The 19,230-nt window shown below is 38.1% G+C and overlaps 1 protein-coding gene across 1 annotated transcript in view; it reads left to right on the plus strand.

Annotated features, from left to right (window-relative positions):
* The window catches only part of OCA2 (OCA2 melanosomal transmembrane protein), a 245,780-nt gene extending 226,800 nt beyond the window's left edge, over positions 1-18,980 (plus strand). The window contains exon 24 of the mRNA XM_064143512.1: positions 18,416-18,980. Within this exon, the coding sequence (XP_063999582.1) occupies positions 18,416-18,503 (88 nt within the window). The 3' untranslated portion in view covers positions 18,504-18,980. The remainder of the gene's footprint in view (positions 1-18,415) is intronic.
* Positions 18,981-19,230: the final 250 nt, after the last annotated feature.

A 19,230-nucleotide genomic window follows, 5' to 3' on the forward strand; every position in this document is an offset into this window, starting at 1 on the left:
AAGGGTACTGATGAATGACAGGGACCAGGGGCCCTGGGCTAGACTGGCTGAAGGATAGAGGATTTGGAACATACATTTCAGATGAGGGAGTTCAATTTCATTCATTGCACAGAGTCTATGTTACACACCGTTGCTCTTAACTTTGTTTCTTAGACAGATGTGCGTATCAGAGACAGAACTGGTTTTGGTTTGTTGTTACTGACAAGGCTGTTTCTTTCTCATTTTTAAAACCAAAACATTGAGGACCTTGATGGCTGAAAGTACACATTGGTAGTCTAATAAATCACAGTTGAAGCTAACACGCGTTCTACAGGAAGGGCAGAACTGCTCATACCTCTTTGAGACTTAGGCACTTATGGAGCAAACATGAGTCATGTTAATGAAAGAACTGAACAAGAAAAAAAAATTCCTTGCACTTGAAGAGTATTTCCAGAGTCTCTTGTACATTTTCTTTTTCTCATTCTGTGCAAGGATATATTTAATGCAAACATTTAGACTGTCTGACTAAACTGTCACTAGAGGCACTGTTGGATTATATACAGAGTTTATGAAATGATCCGGTAATATAAGTGTAATTCAGAAGGTGATACAAGAAGTTTAGTGCAAGAAATTGTCTTGTGGCAGATAGAGCTGTACCTTGCTGATAGGTGATTACAAGTCTGCTTATGAGCCAGCAAATGACTCTCTGGCCAGTCGTCTAGCTTTGGGACCAAAAGGGCCTCTTCAATCTAGCAATATCTGCCTCTGTTTTTGATACCACCTTTTTTTTCCTCTTACTGCTTGTTTAATTTGAATGTGATTCACAGGAACATACGTTATAAAAGAAGATATATAAATTAATGTAACAGAAGTTCACATCTTCAAATTGCAGGAGTTATGTATCTGTTCCTGAGGACAGTATAATGTTCGGTGGCTGAATAACTCTTGTTTACCAGGGCTGTGAACCGAAACAGTCAAGGCAGCATCTTTCAGTATTGCAGAGTATTTCATTGTTCTTTTGATAGCAACACATTTTGTGGAGAGCATTGTGTTTCTTCTGGTAAATGCTTCTTCTGTCTTCCTTTAAGATCACATTGTGCTTTTGATTTATCCTGCAGAAGTACAAAGTGAGGTCATTGTGCAGGCAGTTTCATAAGAACTGCATTAATGTACATGTTCTCAATCCAGAGCTGCTTGCTCCACTCAGGTTTGTTTTGTGATTTGTGCACTTACTGCTACCAAGCTCTTGCCAAGGCCCAGGACAGTAAAAAGTTGAGACACTGTAAAAGCAATGATCAAAACCATGGTACCTGTTCAAGCCAACTTCTAATCTGCATGTAAGATTGTTCAGTAGTAATGAATAGAAAGAGTAGGGTAATTCAGGCTACTGAATTGAGGTGTTTAACCTGCTCTGTATTTCCTGTGTGGTCAATATGAACAGAATATTATCATAGGTGTTATACTGTATCTTCAAGGATAGCAGCTTAATACTGAAATATCGCTATGTCGAATTGTAAGGCCAGAACAGAAAAAACACATTTCCTTAGAATTGTGATTCAGCCCAGTTATACAGTAAAAGATAATGTGTCACAAAGTATTACAGAGATATGGCAGCAAAACTTTGTGAAATGTAAAGAGAAGAACAGATCCCTTTTTTTCTACCAAAGGTGATGGGTAAGTACTTACCCTACTATGGGTAAGTAATGATGTGGAAGATCCCACGCTGGAGTAATTTTCTTTCTACTCTTCATTTTTTATCATTCACATTTCAGCTGTAACTCTTATACCTACTTCTTACCCCCTTCGAATTTTAACCATATATACTGTGTTTTGCACACACTGTCTACATCATTTTTGCTCTTTTTGTTATACCTTAAACCTAGGTTTGCATGGCACTGTAGGTTGCTACTCTTCAGTCAGGAACCATTTCCCTGTTGTGATTTGTGTTTATATGTGTGAGATCTCTGTGGTGCTAGTACTCTTGGAAGACATTGATACACAGTAAGCACAACATTTGTAGAAAGAAGAAGAGGATGCTGTAAAAAACATATAAAGCAAGATAAGAGGAAATCTACAGGAGGAAATGGTCTCCAAAGCCAAGAACAGTACAGGCAGCCATGTCAAAACTAGTAACTGCTGGGAGGGTGCCATGAAGGGGTAATTAATTAATGCAAGATGATATTTTCAAAAATAATATTGTTTACTAAATTTTGATATTCAGAACTCTTGCCACCCCCAACAACTAATTTTAATAACAATCAGTTCTTCACATGGTCATGGAAACTTTATACAGATAATAGCACAGTATCAAGAAATAACCAGCAAAAATATAAACATTAACTGAACTGGAAGAGAAGGTTCCTATGGTCAACATATATACTGCTTGCGGCCAATATAGCTTGTCCACTAGATGGACTCAAGGAGCACTTTTCTGCTTATAGCAGAAGGCAATGGTGAATTACAAGAGGCTTTGAGTATTCACTCACAAAATATTATTTCCCAACTCATGGGGCTACCTGCAGCTTCAGATAGCACCCAAACGTTTTCAGGGAATTCTGTTACTGTCTTGTTGGCTGCTGAGATTTCTGATTCTGCCTAGGCTTCTGTGGAAAGGAGGCAGACAATCTCTGACCTGGTTCTCTGGATGATCTATGTATCTCCAGGACTTCCTGTCTTGGCAGGAGACTTGCAGGTGTAGGCAGGATGTCTTGCGATGTGCAGTCTTAGCACAGTGTCACGCTGGCTATGAATGCCAATCACGTGGGGGTATTTAGAGCCTGTTCCTGGAAAACTTGAAGCAGACAGCTTCCAGGCAATTCAGGATGCATGGAGGCAGTAAGAAATAGCCGCAGGCAACAGCAGGCATGAGTACAATGGCAGTGCACACACTGTGTTTGCCTGTTTATCTCCTTTTATCATTATAGACTGAGACTAATGGGCTTTTGGACACAGAATAGCCAATCAGAATGGCAGCTAGCCAAGCCTGGGTATATTAGGTGAAAACAGGCCTGCTTTACCCAAATTTGGGAAAAGCATAGACCTTGTACAAGGCAGGCACAAGCTAAGCTTGTATGCCTTGTTTACCACAGGAGCAAAACAAGTCTGGGCAGGCCAGAATCCCATGGTTCCTTCTTCCCAAAACAGAAGGAGGAAGAGCAGAAAAACATGTCTGAGCAAGCCAGGAGATGTATAAGTCTATTTCGGCCTATCAGGCCTACCACAACAGAGGATGAGGAGGGAATGTTGCTTTTAGTTTAACCTAAGAGATCAGTGGAGTGGACTTCATCGAGAATTATTTTCTTGATAATAAAATGAAGTGCTGTATTATTATAAAGTACTTTAAAGTTTCTGTCACTAACTGAAGAAAAAGGAAGAAATGAGTTGAAGGCTAAGCTGAGGCCTGAAATGAAATTTGTGCATGACTGTAGTAGCTTACATTACAGCTTATCTGAGGAAAGTTCTAATTTTTGGTACATATTTATATACACTAACCTAGAGAAGAATTACATTAGAGCGTAGAGCTGATCCCACCAGATGCTGTGTATACTGCACAAGTTTTATGCTCTTTCCATGGAGAAATAGCCAGAAGGTAATATGTATCTTTCACATTGCCCCTGAAGGGCTATTTGATTTGCAACAAAAACTAATTTTTTTTCTTGCCATAGATGCATGTACCTACATACCAAGAAAAAGAAGCTTGATGACTGATACACTGACATTTAAAAAGCCATTGGTTAAATCTGCAATCACATCATATGTTTACACAGAGCTTGATGTTCTGTCATTGTACTAGTCAGACTGCAGAATAAGTATCTCCTGATGGTTACTAAAATTACCCCATGTTTTGAACATTGTACAGAAAATCTTGTGAGTATATTCTTCTAACACAAAGTGCATGTAGTCAGTGTATATTCTGAAGTGCTAGCAATTAACACGTCAATGCATAGAAGAATTTTAAATACAAAATAATGTGCTGAAGCTTATCATTAAATAGATGACTTCAGTGAGACTTGTGCAAGTTGTTTATTTCCACTGTAAGTACCAGAGCACAGCATATTTGGTCTGAACTAATGATGTCACTGAGTTTAGAAAAAAAACCCTTCAAATACGTTTTTGTGTTTAATAATTTCAAACAAAACATACAATCAGTTCACTTGTTCGTTGAACTTTGGCAGATATTCTTATCATATGAACAATTGGACTTTTCAGTTATGACATTCACTGCTGGAATACTATTTTTTTGGCTTTATGAGATTTCTGAACTGTATGCAATACTCAGAATAGAAATTGCATGTAGAAGTTTTATCATTGTGAGCAACAATGATCAATTATTCATGACATCAGGAATATTTTCATGTTCAATAGGTGTACATCTGAGTAGCACATTGATGAAAATAGTCCCTTTATTTGGACTTTATCTGTGATCATTCATTAAGTCATACCGCTGTTGTAACATGGTTTTTAAAATGGAACTTGATTTTTCTATTTCTTCTTAAAGTCTGAGTTATATATTATAGAAGTGTCAACAGCACTACCCTAGTTAAAATCACCTTGAAATTTACTATTGAATTGTAACAATTTTTCTGTCTTGTAACTTAATTTTATAACTTTCAGATCTGGCTTTATTTATTTAATTAACAATTCCTTAAGAACTCTATGAAATTTCAAACAAAAATGTATGCTAATTCCTACCAACTTTTAACTTTACTTTTCTTTCTCTTCCTTGTTAACCTTCCCGTGCCCATAAACTTTCTGATAACAAGTTGGAGACTAGAACTATGTAATGTATGCACATGCAAAGCTAGATGCCCATCTCTAATCATTATTGAGTTATATCAAGATTAGCCTTTGGTGCATGTCAAGATCAGTTAGTTACTTGTAAGAATTATGTTTCAGGAAAAAAAAAAGATAATTTTTTGAAAGCTTCTTGTTCCTTGATTTCTGTCAAAATCTAACTTTTCAGCTGATTTCCTGTGCAATCATACTGCTGTGAATGTATCTCTGTGATTACCACCTAATGAATTCTGAATATACTTAGCAACTTCAAACCCTTTTGAGAGAGAAGAGGATGGTGGAGAAGGGAGCATGATTTCTCAAAGATAATCAAAATCCCTGAAATTTCATCAACATTGGTGGCTAGGAAAAGAAACCTGATTAGTATTCCCACTGAAGGGAAGTGAGTCTTTACATATTGAAAGAATCCATGCAGCTAAGTATCATTATAAGTTATGGAAGAAATTTTCATCTAGAGCTTTCTGCTTTGACAGAAAGTCAGTCAAACTTAAGACACAAATTGGTAGGAAATAAAGGTGTTCATAGAGCTACTTGTCAGTAAAGGAAAGATTACTCTCACCTCACTTTTCCATTTTACAGTGTTGATATCTTTGTTTCTACACCCAGCTCTCATTGTAGTCAATGGAGAGAAGTGACTTCCAGAAAGTGATTTATTTCAGAGTATGAGCTGTATGCCCAGGAACAGGATTTAGCTCATGAACAGCAGAGGAAAAGAGAGTTGTATTCTGACAAACTGTGATGGGAGTGAAATAGTGAGAGATAGGAGGAAGGGGTTTGAGAATGGAACAAGTTCAGCCAAGTAGAGGTGATCGAAAGAGGGGAAGAACTAGTGACATGCTTGGCCATTTCTATGCTTTTTGTCATTTAACTTGGAGGAGAAAAAAAAACCCAACAAACCAAACAAAAACCCACCACAGATTGTCTTAAATCAATTTCTGTGTTTATTCCATCTGGGAGATGATATAAAATTCATATGCAGTTACTTGTACTAAGCAAGATATATTTGGATTCTCACACATGTAATGTCATGTTTTGGTAATTTTTTTTTGTTAGGTAAGAAATTCCTGTTTTTTTGCAGCTTTGTACAGTTGTTACATCAAGTACCAAGTTTCCAGTTAATTACAGCATGCTCAATTTGATTAAACAGTCACTGTAGTTTCTGAACAAGAATCTTATTCAAACATTGTTGAAATTAGAAAGTGGTTTTCTGATTAAATGCTCCACTTTGGCAATTACCAGAATTAGTCACAAAGTGCTGAATTGAGAAAATTTGCCTAATCATTGCTTTGAAAAACAGTTTGCAAGAGATCCGAACTCAAAGGTAAGTAAAATGGCAGGAAGAGACCTGAAGCCTGAGAAATACAGAGAATGCAGTCAGTCTGAAGTTTATATATATTTGCCACGTGAACCCTATCCAACAAGCCTTCTTGAGAGAATATATTAATTCTCACTAGCTTGAGTTTACTTTATCCCATGCTTCATGTTTGCTTGCCAAAGCATCACACAGACACTTGGAATTACACCAGAATCATAGTTTCAGATGACATTTCATTTTCTCAAATAATCTGAGATTTTTGATAGATTTCTCTCTCTGTCACTAAATAAGGTGTCAAACAAGACTAACCTGGTGTCTTCCAGTGGGATCAGAAGAACAGAGGAATTAATGTTTACATTATTTTCATTATAATGTGTTTGAAATTAGAACTCCTTATAGGAAGTGGTGCTTTTCATAGAATAGTAAATAGATTATAATTTCCATGTGTAAGCTAGACATTATTTGTCATGCTAAAAAACCCACAAACCTGTTAGCATTTACTATATTATTTGCCCTTTTTCTTTCTTTTTTTTAATTGAAAACTTTAAAAATATACCTTTCTGGTTATATTTTCACTAAGGAGTATTACATTAATTTAAACAGTACTAATAAACCCCTCAAAAAATAATTTCCTAGTCGACACTTGCAGTTCAGCTTCAGTGAGGATTTCTTAAATAGGCATACTCTAAGCAAATATAGAGCAATTCAGTAGGCTAAAATTGTGATTATTATGGGCAATAGTTTTACAATATTGGTGACTAAGGGCTGGATTTTTGTTTTTTTTCTGAGAAGCTATAAAACATGTTCCTGACAAAGAGTTAGGGCTATGGAGGAGTTTCTTAGGAATCAGTTTTATTATACTTGTCTTGAAAATTTAGAAAAAGGGAAGAATTCATGATAGGAAAGTTTGGAAATTTCTGGTTTGGTTTCAATTGTTTTCTTTGTTGTTTTAATTTCTAGTACTCTAACACATATGTTAGTAAGTATTACTAAAGAATTTTAAAAATGTGTGTGGGTCAGTGTTGGGGTGGGTTTTTGTGGGGGGTTGGTTGTTTGTTTTCTGGGTTCATTGTCTACTACTTGTTCTCTACTACTTGATGATAGAGATGAGCAAATACTGTTAGAGGCTCAAAATTAAGTAGTATCCATGCAGGTAAACTATTTCCTTAGTATTATGGCAATTATTTAAAGAGCAGACTTTCTAAAGGAAAAGGAAATAAAACCCCTTAATTATTCCACACAGACAAGAAATATTCATATTCCATCTCTGGCAATGTAAGGACATTAATGCTAAGCTTATTCTACAGCTGAAATACATCAGAATGCATCTCTGCAACTCCTACTTCTGACAGAGATAGGAAATTCAAAAGTCTGTTGACCTTAGCTGAAAAGGCCAAATTCAGATAAAGTAAAATAGAAAATGTATTAAACATCTCTGAAAGGATGATCTTGATATTTTAGAAAGTTAATAATGTGATTTGGTGGTGGGACTTAATATAGGATTCACATTATTTAATCTTAGTTTGCTAGTGCAAATAAAATGAAACACGTGGTTAAAAGCTTTCCTTGTAGTGAGCTCATGGAAGCTCAGATTTGTAGCTTCTCTGATGCAGAAAGACCTGTTCAGTGTACCATGATAGCAGAGAGGGCTTGAGTGGTTCCAGCTGCTCCCTTGTCTGCCTTTGGCTGGCACTTCATGATGAACTGGAAATCCTCCAAAAGCACCCTTCTGGATTGAAAATCTCTCCTCTTTGCTTTTCTCTTAGACTGGGTGGCCTAGAACATAGAGCTTGTGGTGTAAAGTGTAATGACCTTCATTATCAACAACCTTTTTTTACATCTGCTGAATTCATAATGTAAAACAATTATTAGTGGCATCCTTCTGCTTTGTAATTCAAAATGCAATTATACTGCTCTTTTGTCCCAATAAACTGTTTTACATGGGTTCTCTATCACTACATTATATGGCACAGGAATGGGAATCTCAAAGTGGGGAGAAACAGGAGAGGCAATGGAGTGGAATATATTCTTTCTTACGTAGCATCTGGCCTTTGATAAAATTCCAGGGCTTTTAAAATAGTTGAGACTATTCTGTTGAAATTATTAAAGAGTTGACTGATTAATCTCCACTGTAAAATGTAATTTCCCTTTTATCTGGTGCTTTCACCAAAATAAAAAAGCACACTAGGATTAAAAAAGAAACAAAGTGCCTCAATATACAGTGTGCTGGCTAGGATAAAGGACATTAGTGCAAACAACATTCAAGTAACTGCCATTCCTGAATCCTCACTGAGGAAAAGCAAGATAATGCAAAGTGAGCAAAGGTTATTTAATTTGAAGCATTTTGGAACTAAAATAAATCACAGTTATCTGTATTCCAGTAAAGCATTTGATATCTTCTCCTACAGCATTATCACAGCTAAACTGAGGAAGTGTGGTCCAGCAGGTCAGGTAGCAAAGTGGATTATGAACTGAAGAAAAGAAGTCAGAGAGTTGTGGAGTCTAGGTTGAGACCTATACCTAGCGGAGCTCCTCAGGGGTCAGTAGTGGCACCAGTACTATTAACATACTCATCAAGAACCGAGATGAGGGAACAGAGTGCAATCTCAACAGGTTTGCTGGATGCACCCGAACAGGATGGAGAGTTGTACAGGGAGCAATTTAATGAAATACAGCATGGACAAATGCAGAATCTTGCATCTGGGAGAGAACAACCCCACGTACCAGTACAGGTTGGGGACTGACCTGTTGGAGACCAATGAAGGGGAAAGAGACCTGGGGTTCCTGGTGGACAACAGGATGATCATGAGCCAGCAACATGCCTTTGTGGCCAAAAAGGCCAGTGCCATCTCAGTGTGTATTAGAAGGGCTGTGGTTAGTAGGTCAAGAGAGGGTCTCCTCCCCCTCTACTTTGCCCTGGTGAGGCTGCATATGAAATATTGTGTCCAGTTCTGGGCCCTTCAGTTCAAGAAGGACAGGAGACTGCTTGAATGAGTCCAGTACAGCTTTTAGGAAATAGATCTAATGGGCAATGGAGGTAAACACAACCATTAAGCAATCAGAAGGGCATTTTTTTCAGAACTAACCATATTAGGTGAAGGCATAGGCAAGCTTTACCCAAATTTGGAAAAGCATGGGACTTGCATAAGGTAAGCATAGACCTTGTTTACCACAAGATGTAAACAGGACCAAAACATGTCTGGGAAGTCTAGGGTCCTTAGACTCTGGCTCCAGGTGGCTTTGTCTTAGTTCTAGTGTCTCTCCTCACTCCAGAAGGGGAAGAGTACGTGGGAGACCATTCCTGGACATGCCAGGGCTCTTATTAGGCCTGTTTTGACCTACCACTACATGTACACAGAGGAGTCATGCTGCCTTACCTTATTATATTGGATTTTCTGCCTTTGGAGATCTTCCAAGAGGGACTACAGATGAGATATATGGGGCCACTTCATTTATCTGTTTGAGTCTTGATCCAGCAAAATATTTAAATGTGTTCTTTAAGTTAGGATGGAATTAGCCCAATGCTTAAACACGTAATTTAAGTTGAAAGCATCTTCAAACTATTGGGTTGTGCATGTCTCTATAATAACTCTACACTGAAGGGAAGTAATCTGTATTTGAGTGATCTGTATAAATCTAGTAAAAAACATCTCGCCATGTGCAGAGATCTCAACCCAGCTTCCTCCACAGCCTGTCACACCAGTGAGCATGACTCAAGTAATTCTCATTCTCATTTAAACACAGTGATTTTATGTTTGCCGCGGGGTTCTCAAGACTCAAGGTAGGAAGTTACATGTTGTATTCCCCGTTTGTCAAAAGACTTTGAACGCCCTGTTCAGGTTGCAAATTATTACCATGGATTTGTTCATTTAAAGATGTGTTGGAGTCACAAGGATAGTGGGGAAAAAAATCCATCAGTGTTACGTTGCTCTTCATGAGTTAAATATTGTTATTAAGTCTGTGTTTTCAAGTATGTTTCTCTAGTCAAGCTTCTGTTCTTCCCTGCTGTCTTCATGGTTTCAGCGTTTCTTTTTTGAGTTGCATGTGTAGTTGTGAAAGAAAAGTCAGATACTGATACTATCTAATAACTAGCTTCCTGCTGATTTTTAAATAATCATTTGCAGCATTTTTTTAAGTACAATTAATATGTTTTCCAATTTCTCTCTCGCTGTTTCTTACATGTTAGTAGTTTACCATGTATGAATAGGTTTTGCATAGTTATCAGTCACTTGTTCTGACAGTCCTGTATTTTCATCTCAGTTGTGCCACAAGACGTAAATATTGAAACACACAATCTATCAGTAATCATATGAATTTGTAAAGTGAAACTGGCAGACCAACTATGTTCTTACAATGAAGATCTGTGCCCTTTTGTTTAGATAACCAGAGTTTTGAAGGGCTGAGGAAAGGCTCAGTGCTCATTCTGCACATAAATGAGTTGAGGCTTCAGCAAAACACTTTTACAAAGATAGAATCATGGAATCAAACAGGTTGGAAGAAACCTCCAAGATCGGCCAGTCCAACATATCATCCAGCCCTATCCAATCAACAAGACCATGGCACTAGGTACCTCATCCAGTCTTTTTTTGAACACCTCCAGGGATAGTGACTCCACCACCTCTCTGGGCAGCCCATTCCAATGGCAAATCACTCCCTCTGTGAAGAACTTCCTCCTAATATCAAGTCTACTCTAAACTGTGGTAGGCAAAACCTAACACCTTTATGTTTTCTCACTGAGAATCTGCTTGCCCCTATCTCAGGTTCAGTGCTTGCAGGAACTCTGCGGGAAATCTTGATATGGACTCAAAACAGATAGACTATAATGAGAAATTATTATAATTTTAGCAATCAGAAGAAAACAGTGTTACAGGATTTCTTCTGTGATTTAAATTGCCCAGTAACTCATGTCTGTGGTAACCAGTAGGTAACCACACTATAATTTTTATGTAATTCCAGACTACATGAAATTTGTAGCAACTTAACATTGAAATAATGATCACTTTCAGTTTTAGCCACCTGTTTCCTGAGCTACAACAGGTGTGTGAATTTGAGGGGGAGATAAGCATGTGACAAGCATTTAAAATATTTTCTTTAAGGTGTTAGAAAAGTCCACACTTTCCTTTCAGCTGATCTGGTTCAGCATCTCAAAAACTTGGAATGATGGAAAGTTTGACACATCCAAAATGGCATGAAACACATAAGGCAATCTGCATTGAAAGAAAGGGAGAGAATAAGTAAGGTGACAGGCAACTAACCACAGATATAATAAAAGCAGAGGAGTTGACTGAGAGGAAAATTCCCTGTGGCTTTCAGAATAAAGCAGACAACAAATGAAAAATATTTCCTTTTGGTTTCCATTCATTTCCAGAGCCAAAAATAAAATGAGGATTAATAGACAGAGCCAATAAAAATGGCACCATTTTCCCAAGAATTCTAAAGTTTTCCTTTTTTTGACAATTAGGACAAAAAGTCAAAATAAACTTTTGAAAATATCTCTCCATAGGAGAATATGATAGTAAATAATCATATGAAAATGAGCTATATGTCAATGATCTCTTTGGGTCCCTTCCAATGCCCAACATCCTGTGATGCTGTGTCTAAAAGCATAATTAAACTGATCATTGTGGATAAATATGAGAAAGTAAGGAGAACTTAGAAAAGTAGGTGTGATGGTTTGGGTGTTACCTGCTCCCCCACACTTTAGAAGTCACCCAGACTAGACTCAGCCAGCTCTGGAAATATGAATGAAGCTATTTATTTACAGCTAGCACAATAGATAAGCAGATATTTACAGTATATACAGTTATAGACAGAAATATACAAGGTAAAAGGTAATACAGAAACACAACTCCCCTCCCAGAAACCTGAGTCCCCAGGAGGGGCTCTCAACCACCCCTGCACCTTCCCCATACCTCTCTCAACCTTACCCCAGTCCCAAGGAAGAATGGAGGTTCTGCCAGGGGGTTAGGAGGCAAAGTGGATTAGTCCAAAATGGAGGGTGAGGTTAGAGAGATGCAGCTCAGCCAACAGCCCCAGTGAGAGTGGTGCCAAGTGATTATCTAATGTTTTCATTTCTTGTTCCTATACATCTCAGCAAGCCTGTGAGCGAAGCAGACTTCACCACTGTTTCCTTACCAAAGCCTGTAATGTAGTTCTTCTCACCAAAACATTCTACCCAGCTTCAAATTAGCACAGTAGGATATTCACAAGCAAGTCATATATTTATAAATGTAATTCTTTTCCTCCCTCAAAAGGTTTTAACCCTGCTTTATGATCCTAGCTGAGGTATAGAAAAAGACACTGCTTACGGAGCTTTACTGCATTAGCCTATAACATATAGACTATAACTGGAGGTGTTCAAGAAAAGGCTGGATGAGGCACTTAGTGCCATGATCGAGTGGATTGGCTAGGGCTGGGTGCTAGGTTGGACTGGATGATCTTCCAACCTGGTTGATTCTATGATTCTATGATTAAACAGCCCTGTATATCTTTTGTTAACTAGCTGAGTTCTGGTTTTCATCAAAATAAAATTGTCTTATCTTCCATGAGAAACCCCACCTTTCTAGAGTTCAGTTCATGAGGGTTATGATATATTAATTCCATCATGATACATGGATATTGTGTTTATACACTTTTATTGACAAGAAATATGAATGAGTTACTTTGCAAACTGAACTAGGACACTTCATTAATGGGTGTCAATTTCCTTTTATTGGAGAATAATCTTATGTATCTTAAGTATACCCACACTGGAACATCTGTTTTTTTTGAAGGCTGCTTGCATAAGGGTTTGTATGTTTAAAAAATGAGCTTGTGATTATCAGACTTCCAAAGGAAACCACAGCATACAATGAGAGACTGTCCAAGAATGAGAAGAATTACCTCTTGTCTGTATTTTGCTAAGTGTTATCTGATGACATGCTAATCTTTAGGTGTGCAGATGACATTTTCTAACACTGTATTCAACAACAAAGGAAAAAGTAGAAGAGTGAGAATCACAGAATGCTGGAAGGGACCTCTGCCCTCACACAGGACCACCTAGAGCCCATTGACTAGGGCTTTTATGTATCTCCAAGGCTGGAAACTCCAAAATCTCCCTTGGCAACTTATGCTAGTGCTCAGTTACCATCACAGTAATAAATTATTTCCTCATGTTCAGAGGAAACCTTCTGTGTTTCAGTTTGTGCCCATTGCCTATGGTCCTGTTACTAGGCATTACTGTGACGCGCCAGGTGCCATCTTTTTTACACCATCCCTTCAGTCATTTACACCCATTGGTGAGGTCTCTGCTCCCTACTCTTCTCCAGGCTAAACAGTCCCAGTCCTCTCAGCCATTCCTTAGATGAGAGGTGCTCCAGTCCCTTAATTGTCCTTCTGGCCCTTTATTGAACTCTCTCCAGTACATCCGTCTCTCCTGTACTGGGGAGCCCAGAACTAGACCCAGCGTTCCAGGCATGGCCTCACTGACTGGAGAGGAAGGATCACCTCCATTGACTTAATGGCAATGTCTCTCCTGATGCAGCCCAATACTCACAAGAATTCATTGTTTCAAAAGCACATTCCTGGCTTTTGTGTCCACTGTGAACTCCAAGTTCACTATGACTTCCAAAGTACTCTCAGAAAAGTTGAGGCTATACTTTCTATAGAGCTTGCAGTATAAAATTGATATGAAGTGAAAAAAGCTAAATTTTAAGCCTGATGCAAGCTCCACCAGTTGAGTTTAAATCGTGCATTGTTACAAATACAAGCAGGAGTAGAATTATCTTTAACTGTTTTTTAACTCTTACGCCTGGCTATCACCAGGCTTACTTTGTTGCCAGCATTTTGATCCTGATACTTTTCCACTGGGAAACCACTCTGAAGGTTCCACATTTGCTTGGAGGTCTGGTTTTGTACAGATCTCCCTGAGGAGGCACAGGCTCTGTGCATTGCAAATGTCAAGGAAAGCAGTACCTGTGGGTTTTGTGAGTGAGCACTTCTCATATGTCATGTCCCAAATCAGGCAAAACAGGACACTGAACCTGGGTCTTGTACATCCTGAGTCCTGCTGGCTCTTGAAGCATCACAAAGTACAGCTGCAAGGTACTGCAGGAGATCAGTTTGTCCAGTAAAACTCAGCTCGAACCCCCTTGGCATCTTTATTACTATTTAGAAAATAAGGCTGGATCAATGTACAACCTTAGAAAACTGCAAGTTTCACACATCTAGATACTCTTTAAAAATATTTTTTATTTCCAGAATAATCATACGCTAATTTCCTTTTCCCAAAAGTAAATAGAGGGCCAGAAATCCTCCAGTGAGACAGGAGCAGAAATTATTAGTTCATTACCTATGAAAAGCTTCACTTCCCTTGCTGGTTTTGTGCCCCTGATTGACTTCCAATACATAATTTATACTTAGCTTCAGAGAGTTTCATTTCATTAATTTCAAATTCTTGTTTCAGTTTAGTAACATGCTGAATTGTGTTCTCCACAGAGCCTGACATCTCTCCTATACCGGGGCAATTTGCAAGCTTTTCACAACTGGACTGCTGAAGCTATTAATAAGTAAAACTTTGTTCAAGACAAATCCCAGGGGCTCTCACTTGAAATGTTCTCACTATCTCACACTGAACTGACATCGACTTGTTGTGTATATTTAAGCTGGGTGATTTAATTTAGACCACAGGGGTTTTGTGTGAGCTTTTAGTATAAAGAGTAGTAAGAAAATGTGGAGAGATTTCTAGATCCTGTCATCCATCCTTTCCTTGAATCTGGTCTTACTTCCTTTCTGCAGTGGTGAAAAGTCCCTGAGCTCTCTGTGGACAGTCGGAATGAACCTTCTGTATTAAGCAGGGCATGTGTATACCCCTGTCTGCTGACAGCAGCAAGAGAAGGAAAGGTTTCCCAGTGCAGGATACAAAAACATGACTTTTATGTCAAAGATGTTAATTAACATTTCTTACAAGGTTTTACCACAAGAAAGATTTTTATGACTTCTCTGTTGATCCTTCCTGGACAGGAGCAATTGGGTGACATTATGGTTTTTGACTCCAAGCAGTATTGAAGAAATGAAAAGTTGCTGGAAATAATTTTTACATTGTTCAAAATGACTTTGATGTCACTGAAGAAAACACATGTACCTAAAAATTGCATTGTATGTAGCCTGGAACAGGAGCTGAACCTTTGTTTGAGAGCGAGAGCAACGAGTAGTGCAATAGCATAATAGGACACCGAACTGACTCAAGAAATCGATTAACTCCAAAGTAACTAATACTTACTGATTAAGTCTTATCTCTGCTCTCTCTGGAACACAAATTCCACATTGAATTTGATCCAATTACATCAGTACTCAGGCCAGCAAGCCTGAAATTCAGGTCTCAAGTTGAGGGGTAATTATCCATGCAATGAAAATAACAGCTTCACAATTCTTCCCTATGCAAGCATCCACACTAAATGAAACGAGCCCCAGACAGGCTGTGTCTGGCTCTGTCTGCATGTTTGGCTGTTTCTGTGATACAGGGGGTATGATCACAGCTTCTGTCTCTTTGTATGTGACCCTCTGTAATTAATCCTTTTTCCTGCACAGGCCTCCTCCAAGCTGGAGCTAGCTTTTCTGTTTTCTTTTCAATGGTTGAGTAGCCCTTGAATCTTTTTGGATTCTTCCTTCCCCTTGCCAGTCTTCACAAATGAGTTTCAATGCTGTTCAGTGCTGAGCTGCTCTGCTTTCTCCAGCCAGCTTTGTTAGGTCGCGTTAGTACAGATTAAGATATGTACTGTTCCCACTTCTCCCAGTACCAGGTCTTTGTTTGCTAGCTGTGAGGTCAATAAAAATCTGTCAAGCAGCCAATTTTCTCATGAGAGTTGTAGCAATCTCTAGTTCAGCAGCCTGTCATCTAGATACAACTGCAGGGAACCTTCATTAGGTATACTGAAGGATGTAAGAGAGGAGGATTTTTTAGCCGTCCTGTTTTATTCCCACATCTGTTTCTAGGTTTGCTTTTTGGTCCCATTCAGGCACTTCCAGTGAGATTAGAGAAGGCCAAAAGTCAGATTTTCTGAGAGAAGTGAGGATGCTGTTTGCCAGCCATCAAATGAATGGAATATTTATTTATTTTCTAAAATAATTACCAGAGGTGCTTTAGCTCTGCTGTTTTAAAGTATTATCACCTTGGTTTAGTGGCAACCCTGAAGTAATGAGTCATTCAAAAGAAAGAATCTGAGAAGTAGTCACTCTGCAAAAGAAATAGCACTTATATGCAGAATATTCATGCACATTCATATTACCAAACAATCCCAAATTAAAAACCCTTCTGAATTCAGCTCACGTGTTTCAGGAAATTATCCTTTTACCACTTGAACACAGCCAGCCCTTCTGTCTTCACTCTCTTTCTCTTTTCTCAGGTTCAAAAACCATCTTAACAGAATGCTTCTGAAGCCAGTAGGATAATAATAATGGCTGTTACCAAAATGGCAGTAGAGGACATCACAATATGTCCTACATCATTCAGAGATGCAGAAGAAAGACTATCAAGTCATGTTTGGAAATTGTCTTTCTGGGGCAGATCTTGCAGGCATCACTGAGTCATGGACACAGGGATATTCCAGTTTCTCCAGAAGAGTGGCAAGGAAACAGGAATGAGATGATTAGTCAGCCCTGACATTCTTGCCTTTTGTACTTTTCTAGTCTTGCTTTCCTCTTGTTCTTGATTTACCTCTGTTTCTACTTGTGTATCACATGCATTCACTTTGATAGTGGGTCAAAAATGGCCATAAGGTAGGCATTTTGGACAAATTTGTTCCTTTCTAAATACTTCCAACATTTTAAATAGACTGAGTTTCATAAATTTCCTAATAACTCTGCAAACTTTAGTGGTCAGAGCTGACTGTTTTTGTGTTTGTGGTGACTCTCATTCCTTTGCCACTAACTTGAACCAGTGGATATCAGAGATGAAAGCATGTCCAATCAGCTGGTCACAGCTCTGCTTCCATCAGTCAGCTTTTATCAAAGCAATAATGAAAGAAACATGAATCATCCAAAATTTAGAGTAATGTCACAGCTGCAGATAGAAAGAGCAGGCTGCAGCAATCCATTGAAAAGTTTAACTCTGATTTTATACAAATGGCTTCATGCCCTGAGAAAGCAGGCACCGTGCTTAACTCGTCTAGAGATGCCTTCTAGCTGTAGCTTCCTAAAGAAAGGAGCTATTCATCCACCTAAGCTTACTGAATGGTGTCCTCCTTTCACCTATAAAATGGACATCTCTTCATTAGTGCTTTCATCAGCAAAGGCAGAGAGGAACAGACTCAAGGAAACTTCCTAAGGGCTCTTAACAAGCAAGGCAAAAAGGCACAACTAGTATACCCACATATAAGCAGGTCTTACTTTGTGGAAGAGAATACATGAAAAACATTGTACTTCAGAGAACATTGCCAGACTTTGAAGAGGTTTACTGAAATCTTGGCTGAACTTGACAAAACAAAGTATGTAAGAAGGGTCATTGGTACTGTGATTGTTTCTTGTCTCAGTTCTTGTAATTTTAGTGTCATAACAAATACTTGAGTGTGATCGCAGCAGTGGTTCTTTACAGTCCTGCAGTGTCATACAATAATGATTTTAAGTTTCAGAAAACTCCATTTCACACGTGTAAGACCTATGAATAAGGCAGAGTAGGACTTGGCCAGCTCCACCTCATTTCCAGGTCTCCATCTCTGCTGCCTGTAATCTGGCTGTTGTCTTAAAAAAATACTCTCTGGTGAGAAAGAAATAGCAGATTTGATAGAACGGCAAAGTTTTAACACTCTTGCAGCTGCATGGGGTTTATTTGCAACTGTTCATCAATGTTCAAGTGTGTCAAACCTGGTGAGAGTTATGGAAGAGAATTACTAGCACTCTATGTGACTGCAGATTAGCAGGGACACAATTTAATGAGTTTCAGATACAGATTAAGTTTTAAAGTGACACATCAAATTTACATGCCTAATCTGAAATGAGACACACTTGATGATATGTTCTAATGATGCATCATTTGCAAGAACTGTTATTTCACCTATATAGTTGCATGCAAAACCCCCAAACAAAATGGCAAAGTATGCTAGATTCAAAGCAGACTGATCTGAATCAATGTAAATAGGCTGTCTTTGACTTCTTATCTCTTACATAGACCAGAAGTAGAAATGTGAACTTGAATATTATACTCCTAGGCATTGTCATATGCTCAGTACACTGCTATATGCATAATTGTGGCTTGGAATGTATAAGATAACTTGAATTTCCTTTCAGAAATTGCTTGGGAAACAAACTATTGTACCCTTATTAACCTTTCCTTTATTTTCTTTGTTGTTTCAGGTTAGGTTTCCCTATGATGATTGTCTCCTGCACCATCGGGATGTGCTATCTTCTTGTTGCTCATGTTGTAATAGGTTGGAACTCATAGTAATTTATACTTTCAAGACACAAAGAAGTTTTCTCTTTCATTTAGTTTATATATCAGAATGCTAAGAAGACATGTCAAAAGAAAATGAAGTGTAAAACTGCAATATATGGTATCAGTCAAAATTATCAGGATTAGATTGGGTCACTCTTAACCTTCTCTTTTGCCACAAAAATTACAGAACTAGAAATTAAACCATTTCATATACTTAATTAGGAATACAATCTCAAGGGAATATGCTGAGCCTGGAAGTTTGTGTTGACACAGTCTGAGTACACTTGGAGATGAAAAATTTGTTCATAATCGCAGAAGTTCAATAATGTCTTTTTAGACCTCCATTTGTCTTTGTCTATCTATTTAGCTGTTTGTATTAAAGTAACTAATCTACAAGTTGTAGTAATAGACAGTTAAGCAGAAAGTCTGTGCACTATGAAGGTTGTATCATTATCTAGCTTTGAAAATAAACACATTTCCTGACAATGTGCTGTGGAAGAAGCTATCATTTTCAAATCAGAATTGCATTCTATTGAGACTTTGGTTTTAATTTTAAAGCTCTCAACCAGCATTGAGCTACTTTTGTTTATTTATTTATTTACTCTTAACAAATGCCTCTCTTTTTTACAGAAGTATGCACATAAAATATGATAACGCACTGGGCAACTTCCACTCAATTATCAATTCAATTCTGTGATAGAATACTCTAAATCTTTTAATAGATTAATACACTATA

The sequence above is a fragment of the Pogoniulus pusillus genome, chromosome 5 (genome assembly GCF_015220805.1).
Source record: "Pogoniulus pusillus isolate bPogPus1 chromosome 5, bPogPus1.pri, whole genome shotgun sequence".
Taxonomy (NCBI): Eukaryota; Metazoa; Chordata; class Aves; order Piciformes; family Lybiidae; genus Pogoniulus; species Pogoniulus pusillus.